The 18,334-nt window shown below is 34.5% G+C and overlaps 1 protein-coding gene across 1 annotated transcript in view; it reads right to left on the bottom strand.

Annotated features, from left to right (window-relative positions):
• The window catches only part of LOC136037282 (calcium-activated chloride channel regulator 1-like), a 58,626-nt gene that overhangs the window by 37,743 nt on the left and 2,549 nt on the right, over positions 1-18,334 (bottom strand). The window contains exons 2-4 of the mRNA XM_065719920.1: positions 15,514-15,778; positions 11,262-11,397; positions 1,096-1,263 (exon numbers count right to left, since the gene is read on the bottom strand). Of these exons, the coding sequence (XP_065575992.1) occupies positions 1,096-1,263; positions 11,262-11,397; positions 15,514-15,778 (569 nt within the window). The remainder of the gene's footprint in view (positions 1-1,095; positions 1,264-11,261; positions 11,398-15,513; positions 15,779-18,334) is intronic.

Here is an 18,334-nt window from a genome sequence, read left to right on the forward strand (position 1 = left end):
GCTTTTTCTCATTAGTAGGTTTTTAACTTGTCTTTACTGACACCAAGAGCTATTCGGTGACAAAAAAAAAAACTTAAAGTCATAAAACTTAATTAGCACAGGTGGCAGAATCTTAGGATTCAGAAAAGATAAAATTGAGTGCAATAAATCATCGCCTATTTGACGCTTTATATATGTATTGTATATGTATATATATTTATATATATATATATATATATATATATATATATATATATATATATATATATATATATATATATATATATTGTTGAATTTGTATATGAGGAAACATATCCAATATCCAATACATTAAATAAAAAGAGGGTAAGCTACTTCTTGCTTGGAAAATATGTTTCAAAATCATAATTAAATTTTTTTAAGTGTCAAAGACATCAAAATAACAGCTTTTGTGTCTCTAGTTCTGGACCGATCTTAGGTGTATTTTCATTTCTGGAAACTGCGATCTTCCAAAATTTTTGTTTGGTTGTTTTAGGAGTATGAAGTTTTAGAGAAGTGTCACATTTTCGCTAGTGTTACCACATTGAACTATGAAAACAAATTAGCAGAACTAATTACTTAAATTTGATAAACGCTTTTCGTCTCGCTTTTTCGAGTTACCAGATTGAACTATGAAAACAAATTAGCAAAACTAATTATTTAAATTCGATAAAAAACTTTTCATTCAAACACTAACTAACAAGTTACCATATTGAACTATGAAACAAATTAGCAAAACTAATTACTTAAGTTTGATAAACCTTTTTCGCCCCTAAAAATTCAAACAGTAACTAACGATCCGTTGATTCTCAAAGACAACTATGCCTTCAAAGAAAAGCTCAAACTTTTTTAGGCAGTTTGGTGGTGCCATGTTTTTTAGCTAATTTTTTGCTGCTTTTTCACTCGCAAAATTTTTTAATTTCCCACCCGTTGCTACGAGAAACTGCATAGCTTCATGTGAAGGTTGTTTTATTAACAATTGGATTTCCAGTTTTTACCAATTTTTAACAATACACACAATTGTATAAGCTTCTACTAAATCAATTCAGGCAGATTTCATTTCCCCTGTCCTTGGTACTTATAGTGCCTAAAAATTACCTGTTTCTTAAATCATCGCTTGAAAAGACCATTTCATCTACTGATCGTCTTCCACATAGAACAGAATGTTTTGTAGGCTTCAAAGGGCTAGAAGAACATGGTAGAAATCCTGTTTTGACCATCAACGGTATTATCGAGCAGTTTGTAGAATAGCCATCGCATTGTAACCTGACAAAAAGAAAGCAAAACACACTGAATGATCAACTTGGCAGAAGTGATGAAAGGCTTGAGAGCCATGGCTAATTAGCGTAGAATCAATATAGATAGACTCTGTGGGAGGCAAACCTGGCATAACTTCTTCAGAGTTGTTGAAAAATAATTTTTTTCCCTTCTCGACGATCATGTCTATCATCCATCTTAGGGCAGAAATAAGGTACAGTAAGGGTAGAGGGTACATACAGTAAGGGCAGTTCAAATGGCCCTAAAATTTTCCAAGCCATTTAAAGGCAATTGCTGACAAAAAAATGATTCAAAGATATGTGACCGACCATGACCACAGGACTTGCAGGCAAGTGAGCGACTGAGATCGTTCATGTTATATGAGATTTGCCTGCTGGGAAAGCCTACTGAAATTCCCGTTAAGTGTGACCGAAATTTTTGGTTTGACTTATAACGGACAATGTCCACCGAACTTGTAGTAAAAATGGGAGACTGAGATATTTTCAAACACTTTTACTTTTTCCTATTGGGAAAGCCCAGCAGAATTGCAGGGGAGCAACCAAGATTCTTAGGTTGACTCATGACTGACTCAATATCCATTGGACTTGTAGGCAAGCGGGTGACTGAGATTTTTTCAAATACTCTGAGTTTCGCCTATTGCAATAGCCCTTTGGAGTCAGAATGGGTTGATGATATAGATTTTAGGCTGAAAGATTTTTAGATTTTGACTTCGATAATCTTCTTTTTTTACCGAGTAACCCATGCGTGACGAAGAAATATAGATTAGACTAAAGAGTTATGTGTTATTTCTTCAATATTGTAATGTTATTTCATAGCCGTATTTATCATAATCATTGCGTAAACAGTTTTTTACTGTTTTAAAATGTAGAGTTAAGAGAAAGAGTCAAACTTTAGCGTAAAGAGCGGGGCGTTGAGGAGGAAAAGCCCCTTTCATATACGGAGTAATTTCTGTTCGTTTAAAGCTTGTTTTTTTTGTTTAATCCAAAGATTAAGCGCAGTCAAAGAGCACTCAGTGAAAAAAAAAATCATGCACTTTAACAAGGGTCCTCTATATTAGTACTCTATATGATCCTCTACAAGGGTCCTCTATATGAGAAACCTGGTCTTCCTATTCTTTTCTGTAAGAAAGATAATTACAATTTTGAAAAAATACATGATCTTCTTCAGAAAAAGAAAATTAAAAACTGCAAAAAAACTGAACTAAATTTTGTCAAGTAAAAGAAAAAAGGGAGGTTCAATACAGTTTCAAGCAAAAACAATGGAGAGTCTTCTCCAGCCTTTCCAAAACCCTAAATTTTCTTAGGTGCCGTCTCCCATGAGTCTATTCTTTCAGAACCAGCTTTATGCTGATCAGCAAGTAGCTACTATTAAAAGGCATAATGGTTCATTCACACTACACCGTACACCTTTTACACTAGTATATCTTATGGAGCAAATTTTGCTCAAGACACAGGCATTGCTGCGTACATTCAAGCTCTACTCAGAACTTAACGTTACATTAATTTATGTTATGCAGTGAAACATTTCAAAATATCAGCGACAAAATTGAATTCCTGGTTGAACAATAAATTTTAAAAATAAATGTGTAAAATTTTTACAAAAAGCCTTTCACGCTCTGTCACAGCTTGAATCTCCACCTCCATTCCACGTGTTTAGTTTTGATATAATTTACATATGATAATTGTGATGTTTTTAGACGATTAGTTTGAGGGTTTTTGTGATTTTTTTTTTACGTTAGTCTAATGTGAAAAGACTTGCTTAAGCTATGTGTGAAAAGTTATACTTAACACAACATATCTCAGCCACTTAGCATAGAAACTCACGTGCGAAATCCACTTAATAGCTCCCAATAAAAATCCAGGTACTCAGAAAAAAAAATAGATAAAACTAGAAGAGGTCGAATAGATATGTTCAAGCATATTTACTAGTCTTGGCACGAAGGACATAATGAGCAAAAAAGATATTATTTGCACAAGCCACATACTAGAAAATAAAAACAACCATCACTTCCTATTTTAGCACCTTGTAAATTCGACTGTTTTACTTACGTGTGTTATTATTGAAGAAAAAATTAATTTGAACGTAATACTATACAATAAACGGATTGACACGAGCGAACCTTTTGCCTATTAACAGGTTTTGCAATATTAAATAAAATGCTAGTGTAGTAAACAAAAACTCGAGCCTCTAAAAAGGGAGAATTGCAATGTAACGTAATTGTATGTGAGAAATAGAGAATTTCTAAAACACTGATTAATTTTAAAGTGGTACTTTTAGCAGATGAAATTATGCATTATACAATGCTGAACATGAATATCAAAATATGGCTCTTTCGTTCAGAGAATACTAATGAAAATCAGTAGAAAAGTCGGAATAGTTCGTCAAAAGCTCACATCCTTTGGAAGAAAATATTAATAATCAGTTGTAATAATAATTCTTTGGCAACAGTGGAAAACAGTGGTCGATTTTAAAGCGGTAATTTAAACAGCAAAATCTAATCATCATACAATGTTTTACACACATCTCTAAAGATGACTCTTTCGTTTAGAGAATACTAATGTTAATCAATTGTGAATGTCAGAATAATTCTTTGAAAGAAAATATTAATATGAAGTTGTAAGAACAATTCTCTGGCATCAGTGGTGATTTTAAAGTGGTACTTTCAGAAGCTGCATTTATGCATTACACAACGCTGAACATATTTAGAAAGATGACTTTTTCATTCACAGAATACTAATAATAATCAGTTGCAGTAGTTAAAATGGATCCTTTAGAACTTCACAGGAAGTTCACATTCTTCAGAAGAGTATATTAATAATAATGGCTGCTCCAAGTATTCAACTTCCAGAACTATGATAGCAGCTTCAGCAGCTTTTTTCTTTGGAGTGAATACAAAAAGAACTTGCAAAAATTTTGGTATGTCTCAGGCAGACACGTACTCATGAATTCTTTGCTGATTTTTGGAAATAGGGGGAAAAAGTCAAAGGTTTGTCACCAGTCAGAAGAGGAAAAATTCAAAAGCCACAATTACGGGAAAGGTCTATCTACTTCAGCTTACATAGAATAAGAATTCATTCATTTTCCCAAATATAAGCGCACTAAAAGATTTTAGACATTAATCTGATTTTAATTAATTTGACAAAGTTAAAGTACAATTTTTAGATTAAACAATTATTTTATTTTGTCAGAATATTATACCAGAAAGCAACTCGGACTTAACACAATCAAACAGTTCGTGGTAACGAACTGTAGTAAGGAGCGACCCGGCTCAATAGTAACCAAAACTCTAAAAAATTGAAGTTTGATATCAATAGCTACATCAAAAGAATCGCATATTAATGCTGATTTTAAATATATAAGTTTCATCAAGTTTAGTCTTACCCATCAAAAGTTACGAGCCTGAGAAAATTTGCCTTATTTAGGAAAATAGGGGGAAACACCCCCTAAAAGTCTTAGGATCTTAACGAAAATCACACCATCAGATTCAGCGTATCAGAGAACCCTACTGTAGCAGTTTCAAGCTCCTATCTACAAAAATGTGGAATTTTGTATTTTTTGCCAGAAGACAAATCACGGGTGCGTGTTTATTTGTTTTTTTGTTTTTTTGTTTTTTTTTTTTTTTTTTTCTTTTCCCCAGGGGTCATCGCATCGACCAAGTGGTCCTAGAATGTCGCAAGAGGGCTCATTCTGACGGAAATGAAAAGTTCTAGTGCCCTTTTTAAGTGACCAAAGAAATTGGAGGGCATCTAGGCCCCCTCCCACGCTCATTTTTTTCCAAAAGTCAACGGATTAAAATTTTGAGATATCCATTTTGTTCAGCATAGTCGAAAACCATAATAACTATGTCTTTGGGGATGACTTACTCCCCCACAATCCCTGGGGGAGGGGCTGCAAGTTACAAACTTTGACCAGTGTTTAGATATAGTAATGGTTATTGGGAAGTGTACAGACGTTTTCAGGGGGATTTTATTTTGTTTGGGGGTGGGGCTGAGGAGAGGGGGCTATGTTGGAGGATCTTTCCTTGGAGGAATCTGTCATGGGGGAATAAAAATTCAATGAAAAGGGCGCAGGATTCTCTAGCATCACTGTAAGAAAACAATGAAAAATAAACATGAAAACGTTTTTTCAAATGAAAGGAAGAAGTAGTATTGAAACTTAAAACGAAAAGAGATTATTCCGCATATGACGGGTTCTAAGAATACTTTAGCATAAAGAGCGAGGTATTTAGGAGAAGATAAATACCTTGCTCTTTATGCTAAAGTATTTTTAGTAATTTCAACTATTTATTCTAACGCCTTTCTGATTCAGGGGTCATTCTTAAAGAATTGGGACAAAACTTACGATTTAGTGTAAAGAGCGAGGTATTAACGAGGGTACAAACCCCTTCGTATACATAATAAAAATATAAGGTTATGAAAGTTTGTTACGTAAGTTAATTCTTCAGTTACGTATATTTTTTACTAATAAAAACGGTCGTTAAAAATTAAAAGTTCTAGTCGCCTTTTTAAGTAACAAAAAAATTTGAGGGTAACTAGGCCTCCTTCTCCACCCCTTATTTCTCAAAATCGTCTGATCAAAACTAAGAGAAAGCCATTTAGCCAAAAAAAGAATTAATATATAAATTTCATTTTAATAATTTATGTGCGGAGAGCCAAAACCAAAAATGCATTAGTTCAAAAACGTTCAGAAATTAAATAAAAAAAAACTAATTTTTTTAGCTGAAAGTAAGGAGCGACATTAAAACATAAAACGAACAGAAATTACTCCGTATATGAAATGGGTTGTCCCCTCCGCAGTCCCTCGCTCTTTACGCTAAAGTTTGACTCTTTGCCACAATTCTACCTTTTAAAACAATTAAAAACTTTAGCGTAAAGAGCGTGGGACTGCGGAGGGGACAACCCATTTCATATACGGAGTAATTTCTGTTCGTTTTATGTTTTAATGTCGCTCCTTACTTTCAGCTAAAAAAATTAGTTTTTTTTTATTTAATTTCTGAACGTTTTTGAACTAATGCATGTTTGGTTTTGGCTCTCCGCACATAAATTATTAAAATGAAATTTATATATTAATTCTTTTTTTGGCTATAGTATACAGCAGTCACTCTGTCTCGTATTTGTGCTTAAATTATAATATTAAACTTGTTTAAAAACCGCAACTATTGTTTATCAGGTATGCGTTTCTTTCGTTTTATTTTTTGTATAGTATTTGTTTTTTTTCTCTTTTTTATGGATGCATCAATTTGTTGTGTCAATCTGTCAATTGTGTCAAGTTACTTTTATTCTAGTTTTTTTCTCGTAGATAAAGGCTTCCGGATGTGAAACCAAAATATTCAGACTTACCCAATCACTTGCGTAAGAGTAAATTTTTTACCCCTTGTCAATGTTTTCAGGTCATTTAACTATATAAAGCGGAGGGGGTTTAGGCAGCTAAACTGAATATATTAGTTTTTTAAACAGTTTCTAAACTGGAGATACCACATTATCCCAAGATGCAATTTTTCACCATTTGTACCCCCCCCCCCAGAAAAAAAATGTTGCCCCAAAAAGGATGAAATCCGTGTTATATTGGCATTTTTAGATATGAATTTCGTTCATATGCATCAAACATTGCACACGGGGGAGGCCTAAGAGGACATCCGCCCTCTCCCACCCGCTCCCAAAGAAAACATCAAACATGCACAAAAAGTGCAAAATATTGTCCAAGTTCTGAGAAATTCAATCTTTTCTTTTTTTTAGATCTTGTTCCTCAGGATTATTTTTTGCAAACACCTCCCCCACTCTGAAAAAGCAAATGATATATAATGAATCAAAAAGGAGTTGTGAAAACTTTCCTAGGGTGATTATATATCTAATCAATGGTTGAAGAAAGCTTAACAACGGTCAATTCATAAACTGACACACAAAGCGTTTTTGAGCTAGTGACACAACATGCTGCAAAGGCCCTTTTCGATTCAAAAACGGTAATCTGGTATGAGGCACATCGGAAAAAATTGGAAACAATCGTTTCAAAAAGTATTTATCAAAAATGTTTGACGAAACGTTTTGAATTCTGATGCAAAATGCCATCGCATATTGAAACTTTTACTAAAAATTTTATGTATAAAAAAACAATGATTAAACAGAAAAAATAATGACTGAAAGGTGGTGACAATATATAGGGAGGTTTGAACTTAAAACGAAATGAAACAAACAACATAAAAATGATGGTACTACCACCCACATATCCTTAGGTATGCTTTTGAACTCATACACCTCCTCGAAACTTCGACATTCTTATTATTTTTCTTATTGTTCATTACATTTTCAATTTACTTCCTTGTTTTTGCATTTATATCAACTGCATTTACTTGTAAAAATTCCCTGTAATGCAATATTTACTTTCCTGTTTTATATCACACCCACTTGACTTGAACCTCTGAGTAAGTACGTAGCCTTTGCTGCTTTTTCAGTTGTAGTTAATTACAGGGGCATAATTTACTATAGGTCAGGGGGGTGGTAACTTCCCCCCAAACCCCAGTTCCCCCCTGAAACTCAATGTCTTCAAAAATCTTATCAAAACTAAGTTAAGCCTACGTAATTTAAGCATCAGCAGAAACGGGTCAGTTTAATTTCATATAACTTTGCTTTAATGGTACTATATGGCACATTATTCAGTTTTCACTGTCTTTTTTACTTGACTTGGAAAAACTGGTTCCAACTTTGCGCTCCCCTCCCCTAGGAGTTTGGATGTAATTACGCAATTGGTCAATTATTAAAAACTGAAGGCTATTAATTCCATGTCATAACCTCAGAAAGCATGGAGATGTGCCAGTATTAGGAGTAGCAGTGTTTTAACGCCACCGCGGTTTTAGGCCACCATATGTTTTCCGCCACCTTTTAATTCAGGTAGGTCAGAATAGACATAGATAGACATAGACAGAAAAGAAATAGACACAGATATAGATATAGACAAAAACATAGAAATAGACACAGACTAACCTAACCTGTCTATTCTGACCCAACTAATCCTTTTGGTGATGCAAGCTTTCCTGTGTGGCGGAAAATATACCGTGGTGGAAAACCACGATGGCGTTAAAACACCCATACCTATTAGGACCTATGTAGTAGTCTTATCAACGAGCCTGCCTTGAGAATCTCAGGTCACACGCCTAGCTTACGTCCGACATAACCTTCTGTGAGCGCGTTGTGAGTCCGTGCATTTCAGACGCATAAAATTAATCGCATCACTAAGAGATTTGCCATAACAGTCCTTTTTATATCCTGACCGACAAAGGCTTGAAGTCTGGCTGGCATTGTAGATACAGAAAAAACGAAAACCGTGAGATATATTTGCGGTCGCCCCTTTTTTATAGATAATCGCCAGCATTTTGTTGGCTGGTTTCAATTTACGCTGACATTGCTATCGGATGTTTAAACAACGATCTGAAGCCACACTGCATGACGTATTGAATTACCTATCAAAAGAATGTAAAAGGATTTTTTTTAGAATCATAGGGGGATATTTTCTTACGGTTTGAAGAGAAAAACAGATTGATTTCCGTTCTCATAAGAGAAATACGAAGAACAAACTGGCTATGACAATGTAGCGACACAACGACCATTTTTTATATTCTCCCCTAAAAAACAAGGAAGCTTCAGAAAAGAGGCCTACGCTACCGCTATTTATTTCTATTTATTCAACACTAAAAAGTAGATTAATTATACCAGACGCTTTCCAGGTTTGAACAGGGAATGGGGAGGGCTCGATTAGCGTCTATGTTCCAAAACTATTATTTCACAAAATCTCTCTGACACCAAGATCTGTTTTCCACTGCACTCTCCTCCAGCTTTACAGGTAGCGCCAGAATAATCTTGTAATTGACGATCCCAACATCAAAAAAAAAAAAAAAAAAAAAAAAAAAAAAAAAAAAAAAAAAAAAAAAAAAAAAAAGAGATGACTGTCACATGTGGCCGTGTTAACCTGTTTTCTGATTAGTTTATTTCTGTGATGTGTTTAAGCCAATAGCATTATTCCTTATTTCTGGAGGGAAAATCTGGTACCAAGATCTGTTTTCCACTGCACTCCCCTCTAGCTTTACAGGTAGCGTCAACCTTAATATTGTAATTGACGATCCCAACATCAAAAAAAAATAAAAAAAATAAAAATAAAAAATGAGATGACCGTCCCATACGGCCGTGTTAACGTATTTTCTGATTAGTTTATTTCTGTGATGTGTTTAAGCCAATAACGTTATTCTTTATTTCTGGAGAGAAAAATAGAACAGCCTTTTTAATATCTAATTGTTCATCTTAAGAGAGCTTGCACCAAATGACTTTGTCAAAAAGAACGTAAACCCTGAATGGTTCTATTGATTCAAATTCTTTCCCAGTAAAAAGATCCAAAGTTTTTATTCACAGCATTTTTTACAAGTACTCTGTTTTTAGTCTGTTCTCTGTGGTCAAACTTTAAATACTATAGCCAATAATTCCTTGACTACAGACAGCTTCGAGATTACGGTATCATAGGTCCCTTTCAAACTTTGACAGTTGGTTATCTAACATTTTTCTTCACTTCTTTTTTCGTAGGTTTACGACCGGTCTTTTTAATTTTCTTCCGCTTCTTCATGTAGTCATTTGCAAATATTTGACACTGAGAAATGTTCTGAGTGCAAACAAAGGTAAAACATTTACATTTAACGTCTTTAATTATGCAAGAAAAACTTGTTGTTTCACCAAACTATTGAATCTTTTTTAATATAATACCAGAGGTTGCAGCTTCAGACATAAATTCATTATCTTAATAGAATACAGTTCCATTAATTTTAAGATGCAGCAGCTTCACCTGACAAATGCCTGTGATCAATGTTTGACTATAAAAGGGTTAAAGGCTTGTTATTCCGCTGAACATATTTTTAATAATTGACTAAGGCTGAAGAGAATGACCAAAAATCAGATAATAGCACGGTAAACCACGGGTACACATAGATGAAGGGAGGGGTCTATTCACCCATCTGGGAGGCAGAAAAGAAAACATAGGAGAAAACCAAATTTTGTAATACAAAAGAGATGACTTTTTTCTGAGGGGGGCAAGTGCTAGAAGGAGCTTTGTTTGAATTCAGATTCAAATGGTAATGTTTCACATTTTCATATCTATATACATCATTTAACGTGTTCTTGTTCCCCAGGGGGCGTTGCCTCCTACTAGTGTCCATGGGGAATATTTTTTATTATTACATTATTTTTATTATATATGTTAGCTTATATTATGTATATATTAGCTATTACATACTTCCCCACAGAAAAGTTTAAGCTGACTCGCACCCATGGAACTTGAATAATGTCCTGCCTTCCATATATTATCCCTGGAAAACCCAAGTGGGTCCTCTTGACCTTAAAACAAGCACTACTACTAATAACTCGTTGTAGTTCAAAGCTATCTGAGGTCAACACAGCTTGGCAAGCTTTTCCACCCCAATTTGCTAAGAATTTCATTTTTTTAGTCCCTCTCAATAACTTCCTATATTCTTTAAATACTTATTTTTAGGTACTTGCTAATTAAACAAAACACACTCAAGAATTACGCTTAGGTTAGGTTTAAGTATTAGGTAGGTTAAGTTTAAGTATAGCATGCGAAAGTCCAATGCATTCTATCATCCGTCAATTGTCTTTGTTGCTATAAAACCGGCTTTCTCAGATCTAACCTAAGCGTAATTCTTGAGTGTATTTCGTTTAATTAACAAATACCCTTTTTATGATTTCCTTCCACCCTAACCCAGAATGACCTGAATTTTATTTGATCCTAGGTGGGTGGCAAAAAGGCACTAGATCATATCATCCTTCATCTTTAAAATGTGGCATAGCCTTCTTAGTCTAATTTTTTCATTGTAGTCGTAGAAAACTCGATCGAACCATATTTAACACACAGCTTATTCTTTGATATAAAATTCTTGAAAGTTGGTGTGATATTTGTGCAAAAAGATGAAAAACTCTAATGAATAAAAGTCTTACATTCTATTGTCAATAGATTCTCTATTGCATTCTGTAGTAAGGTTTTCTTGTAACGGGTAAACAGGGTCGTTTGGAAAACCATGCTGGTCGTACACACCATATCGAAGCTTCAGCCATTCTTTTACTAAAACATTTCCTGGAAAAAAAGAAACATTGGTCGAAGCAGGAACTTACCAGGAATTCTGGTATGGGAGGGGTGATGAAATCCTAAGATTTTTTATGATGGAGGAATAGCTTCAGGGATATATACCTTTTATCATAAGCTGTTCTATTAAACTTGTCGAGCAAAAAAGACATATATAGGGCAATTTAGTAAAATATACAACTTAAAAAAGAAAATAACAACTAAAAAAATACTGCTTCTTGGGCCGAATAACTTTTTTACGTTTGTAATAGCGTTTTAATATTAATAAAATGATTGATTGATTGATAAAAAAAAGAAGTTTGTACTTTATATAGGCCTACTTCTTATGTCGCCCCTTATAATATCAAAGTTTATTTGTAATTTTGTAAAATACCAACTAAAAATATACTGCTTCTTGGGCCGAATAACTTTTTTACGTTTGTAATAGTGTTTTAATATTAATAAAATGATTGGTTGTTTCGTAAAAAAAAGAAGCTTGCATGTGATATAGACCTACTTCTTATGTCGCACCTCATAATATCAAATTTGTTTTACCACATTCCCATAGTGTTGTACTTCATAAAAAACGTAACTCGCTTCATATCTGTAAACCTCTTAATGGAATTACAAGCAATCATGATTTCCAACAATCTCAAGTGAGTGTCTCTTAGAATTAATCAAAATTGTTAACGACCTGTGAAATAAAAATTATTTTGTAGATAAATTATTGTCCCATCGACAAGTGGTGCTTGATTGCCTTATTCAATGTATGCATTGCATCCTTAAGTCCTTTAGAACCACTTAAAGTATAAATCGATGGGCATAATTTCATGGAAATTCCATTCTTTTCCTCTCGGAATTCAACGTCTGGAAGTGATCGGCCTAAAACGCCTCAAAGCCCTTCTGGGCCATTGCCCGCTATTTCAAAATTAGTCTAGCACTGTTTGATCAAACATAATCAAACAGTTCGTGGTAACGAACTGTAGTAAGGAGCGACCCGGCTAATAGTAAACGAAAGTCTAAAACACGGAATGTCGATACTAAAAGATATATCAAAAGAATCGGATTTTTATGCTGATTTTAAATATATAAATTTCATCAAATTTAATCTTTGTCATCAAAAGTTACGAGCCTGAGAAAATTTGCCTTATTTTGGAAAATAGGGGGTAACACCCCCTAAAAATCATAGGATCTTAACGAAAATTACACCATCGGATTCAGTGTATCAGAGAACCCTATAGAAAAAATTCCAAGGTCCAATCTACAAACATGTGGAATTTCGTATTTTTTGCCAGAAGACAAATCACGGGTGCGTGTTTTTTTGTTTTTTGTTTTTTTTTCCAGGGGTCATCGTATCGACCAAGTGGTCCTAGAGTGTTGCAAGAGGGCTATATGGGCTATATATGCGCTAAAGTTTGATTCTTTCTCGCAACTCTACTTTTTCAAACAATAATTAACTTTAGCGTAAGGAGCGGGGTGCCGAGGAGGAAAAGCCCCTTTCATATACGGAGTAATTTCTGTTCGTTTTAAGTTTTAATGTCGCTCCTTATTTTCATTTAAAAAAGCTTGTTTTTTTTTATTTAATTTTCATAAGAGAGTAAGAGGGGGCCAAGACAAAAAAACGCAGTTTTTAAGGAGATAATTTCTCCATTTTCAGGACAAGTTTGGTCTCTGCGACCAACCTTTGGGTGAGGGAGGCTGTGTGCGGATATGTTCCCCGCATTAGAAACTTATGATATTGTAGTGAAAATGATATTTAAGGCACTATTAAAAACAAAACAGCGAATCAATCATACAGCGCTTCATAGCTGTGGTATTCAAAAGTTTGTGGAGCTGAGGCTACAGTGGTATTCCGTAAATTACCTAATCTTTATTTATTTCGATCATTGTTCCTTATTAGGGAAAGTCCAGGTGGACATGCAATGACAGTTGACCCTCCAAGAAACTGATCTGCTTCAATTTAGTTGATGCAAGGAAGCTGTGGTTGTTATAACGACATACGGCAGACTCTACCAGCTTGCAGCTGCTTCAACTTTGTAACCAAAAAATATTAATTTTTATTAGCTACATTTATACTCTTATTTTTATTTGCTTCTTTTCTTCTTGTTCATTTCAACAGCATGCCTAAAATAGCTGTTATTCGTAGAGATAATTCCATCATACCTGCCGAAAAAAGGGCAGAGCGTGCTCCAAATATAGTTCCAAAGCCCCAAGTAAGAAAAAATTGAAAAGCAAAGGCAAAACCCTGACTTTAGATGGGTTAAATTCGTCTGTATTGTAACCCCTTGACTTATGGTTGTATTAAATAAAAAAAAACTATTTTTTTTAGCTGAAAGTAAGGAGCGACATTAAAACTTAAAACGAACAGAAATTACTCCGTATATGAAATGGGTTGTCCCCTCCGCAATCCCTCGCTCTTTACGCTAAAGCTTTTAATTGTTTTAAAAAGTAGAATTGTGGCAAAGAGTCAAACTTTAGCGTAAAGAGCGAGGGATTGCGAAGGGGACAACCCATTTCATATACGGACTAATTTCTGTTCGTTTTAAGTTTTAATGTCGCTCCTTTCTTTCAGCTAAAAAAAATTAGTTTTCTCTTAGTTTTTATCAAACGATTTTGAGAAATAAGGGGTGGAGAAGGAGGCCTAGTTGCCCTCCAATTTTTCGGTTACTTAAAAAGGCAACTAGAACTTTTAATTTTTAACAAATATACGTAACTTAAGAATTAATTTACGTAACCAACTTTCATAATCTTGTATTTTTATTATGTATACGAGGGGAATTGTACCCTCGTTAATACCTCGCTCTTTACACTAAATCGTAAGTTTTGTCCCAATTCTTTAAGAATGACCCCTGAATCAGAAAGGCCGTAGAATAAATAGTTGAAATTACTAAAAATACTTCAGCATAAAGAGCGAGGTATTTATCTCCTCCTAAATACCTCGCTCTTTATGCTAAAGTATTTTTAGAACCCCTCATATGCGTAATAATCTCTGTTCGTTTTAAGTTTCAATGCTACTGTTTCCTTTCATTTGAAAAAACCGTTTTAATGTTTATTTTTCATTGTTTTCTTATAGTAATGCTAGAAAATCCTGCGCCCTTTTCATTGAATTTTTCTTCCCCCATGACAGATTCCTCCAAGGAAAGATCCTCCAACATAGCCCCCTCCCCTCAGCCCCACCCCCAAACAAAATAAAATCCCCCTGAAAACGTCTGTACACTTCCCAATATCCATTACTGTATGTAAACACAGGTCAAAGTTTGTAACTTGCAGCCCCTCCCCCAAGGATTGTGGGGGAGTAAGTCATCCCCAAAGACATAGTTATTATGGTTTTCGACAATGCCAAACAAAATGGCTATCTCAAAATTTTGATCCGCTGACTTTGGGAAAAAATGAGTGTGGGAGGGGGCCTAGATGCCCTCCAATTTTTTTGGTCGCTTAAAAGGGCACTAGAACTTTTCATTTCCGTTAGAATGAGCCATTTTGCAACATTCTAGGACCACTTGGTCTATACGATGACCCCTGGGAAAAAAAACAAAATAAAAAATAAACACGCACCCGTGATTTGTCTTCTGGCAAAAAATACAAAATTCCACATTTTTGTAGATAGGAGCTTGAAACTTCTACAATAGGGTTCTCTGATACGCTGAATCTGATGGTGTCATTTTTGTTAAGATTCTACGACTTTTAAGGGGTGTTTCCTCCTATTTTCTTAAATAAGGCAAATTTTCTCAGGCTCGTAACTTTTGATATGTATGACTAAACTCGATGAAACTTATATATTTAAAATCAGCATTAAAATGCGATTCTTTTGATGTAGCTATTGATATCAAAATTCAATTTTTAGAGTTTTGGTTACTATTGAGCCGGGTCGCTCCTTGCTACAGTTCGTTACCACGAACTGTTTGACTCTTGGTGAAAAACTAGGGGACAAATATGTTTCAGCCAGGGATGGTCAGTGATGTTAATTCACGGTAATATAGGAGGGGGGCAAAATCCATTGTATTTTCCAAAATCTAGGGGGAGCAGCTTTGTCATTTTTTCAGTATGTTCAATGGAAATGTTGTAAAAGCAATTTTTAACGCTACAGTTTGTTGATACAATCGAATGTCGAAATGAAACAGAAATTACCGATATCGCTGGTACTTTGGGCGGCGAATAATTTAAATGATAACATCGATGTCTCTGCAGGTTTACCACATAGCTTTGGCTGTACTGTAACAACCTGATTTATGTCTGTAATCTTGTATTTTGCATCTGCCCAGTTAGTCTCGGCCGAGGAATCAACTGTCTTTAAGCACTGCCACTTTCTTGGAATGATAATAGTAGCACTTCGAAACGATGCTCGACTCTTGGTTCCGATGTGGAGCTTCGCAGAGGCTTGGTGGAAAGATTCCTAGAATAATAATATACAATTAAATAAAAAAGAGTATTACTCACTTAAGAGCTTTGTTTTAAAAGTCATTTCGACGAAATTGTGCCAGGAGCAATTGTGCCGGGAAATTGTGGAGTGAAGTCCTAAACCCCTGTAATTCTCAAGCATTTTAATACTGTCCCAAATGCTGTAGGACTTTCTAAAAACTGAAAGTATATTTTAAGTGCCTTTTTAATAAAAAAAATTATGTGATATTCAACCAAAAAATTACTCAAAAATAGTATATCATTGAAATAAGATGAAAAGTTTCATTCTATTAATTAACATAGGAACATGGGGAAGGAATCCACCAATATATGTTTGAACCCCCTCCCTACAAGGAATTTCAAGAATAATTGCCCAAAAATTTCGTTTTTGCATTATTATCCACCCCCTTACTTTGGAAATTATAACAGTGGCTCCGTGCAATGACGCTTGACTCTTGGCCCGAGTGTGTTGCATTTTGGAGGGTTGGTAAAAAAAAAATGCCAGAAACAAATTTTGGTTGAATGAAAAAACTATAAATCACTCAAATTCAACCAAGTTCAATCAGACCGTTTAAAATACAAGTTCCGAAATTTTTCAATAAAAATGCCAACAAAAAGAACTTTCAATAAGTATACTCCGGCAAAAGGCATTTTTCAAACTGTAGGGAGAACCAAAAATTCTATGGGGGGACAAAGAACCTGTCACCGCCCTCCCTCGCAATTAATCCCTCAGGAAGTGAATGCACTCCAGTTAATTTTTTTTCGAATATCTATTTCTTCAATTCCCTCAATTGTTTTCTTCCGGGAATCTGGCTTCATAGCTTCGTGCACTTACGCACTCGTAAGTAATACTGACATTGCTTCAAAGACATCGGTTTAAGAATTTTTCCGTATTCAAAAGCATGGAGGTAAACGGCAGGGTTCTTTGGGCGCTGTTCTTTTGGGCCAGGGTCCTCTAAATCCTTTTTTATCTCTTCACATTCATTCTTTATTGGTCTTACCATTCTCTACTTGTTTTACTATATTTTACTATTTATTTACTTCACCATTCTTTATTGGTTTTACTCATCTATACCATTCTTTAGATTGGTTTTACTGTTTTTGTTTATTGTTCGAATATACTCTTTTTTTATTTTGTGTAAAGTTTAAGGAAAAAAAATCAAGTGAACAAAAGATATTAATAAGAGATACCTTGAGTAATAACTGACGGAGCAGCACATTTATTGAAAAGAAAGCTGATGATATTAAGTTGAAGTTATCAATATATCAAAGTCCTTAAATTAGGAGTGTTGTAAACATGGGAAGGCCTACCTCTAAATATTCAAAAATTACACAAAAAATAAAATTTTTCGTTAAATCTGGCTAATAAAAGCCAAGTCTGTTGTATATAAAAAAAATGAAGTTTCAAATTTTTTTTCGACACCTCTGATGAGACCCCTAGATTCAAGCTAATTCCACTATATTTTTAGTTTTATAATAAAGCACATGTAAGCATGCAACAAAATGAACTTTTTAAATGTAGATCTTGACGATAAGATATGCTAAGCTAAAATTCAGCAGCTTGTTAAACATAAAACTAATTTTATATTCTTATATTCTTACACAATATTTTGATTACCAAAAACTTTATTATTCAGCGTTGACTTTCAAAGAGAAAGTATCTCAACCAATGGGACAATTCTTTCACATTTATAAGCGTTAAGCTATACCATGCTTCGGGGTGGCCCAATAGGGTATCCCACAGAGTTATTATACGTAGGGTAGAGAGTTTTTATCTTCTTAACAATGAACGTAAAATTGGAATTTGAACCGGAACTTATTGCTGGTGAGTAATGACCTGGTAAGAAATGATGTTAGTGAGTGAACAACAGTTGTGTTATTGGACTAATTATATTCTAGGTATTTTGGTAAAGTCTTATATTTAATAAACTCTTATAGAAGTTAGAATTATATGTAAGCTTAATGAACGTGTTTTTTGTTTTTTTCAATTAATCGAGTATTCGACTAACATAGATGTTTTTTTCCTATTTTGAATCGTTTTGCATCTATTTAACTATATATTTCTACTTTTGAGCTACGTTTCAGCAACACTGGAGGACGGGGGCCATAATGTAACCGTGCGCGTGATTCATACCATTTTTAAGGCACGCGCGCAGGAACTTCTTTGTGGGGGCACACATGCTCTAGAGGGCCCACTAAATAAAACACAAAATCTTACAAATTATACAAACAAACATGGGGGAGTACGGAATAATCTGGAGAGTTGGTGTGGTAAATGCCTCTTCTATGTACAAAGTTGGAAGGACTAGCTTACTTCACTACCTTCTTCCAAATTGAGTAGTTGGCTTAGGTAGACCTACTTCACCGTATATAAAATCTAAAAGAGGAGCAAAAGCCACTGTTCCCTTAATTAGGGTCCCTAAACCTCCGACATGACCCAAATGTCAAACCTTCCTTAAAATATTAGCTCTTCCAAATTATAGAACACATCGAGGTGATGAGTATTCTTGCATTCTCCTTATCTACAAGAAATGTAATTTGATAAGTGAAA

This window comes from Artemia franciscana, chromosome 2, assembly GCF_032884065.1.
Source record: "Artemia franciscana chromosome 2, ASM3288406v1, whole genome shotgun sequence".
Lineage (NCBI taxonomy): Eukaryota > Metazoa > Arthropoda > Branchiopoda > Anostraca > Artemiidae > Artemia > Artemia franciscana.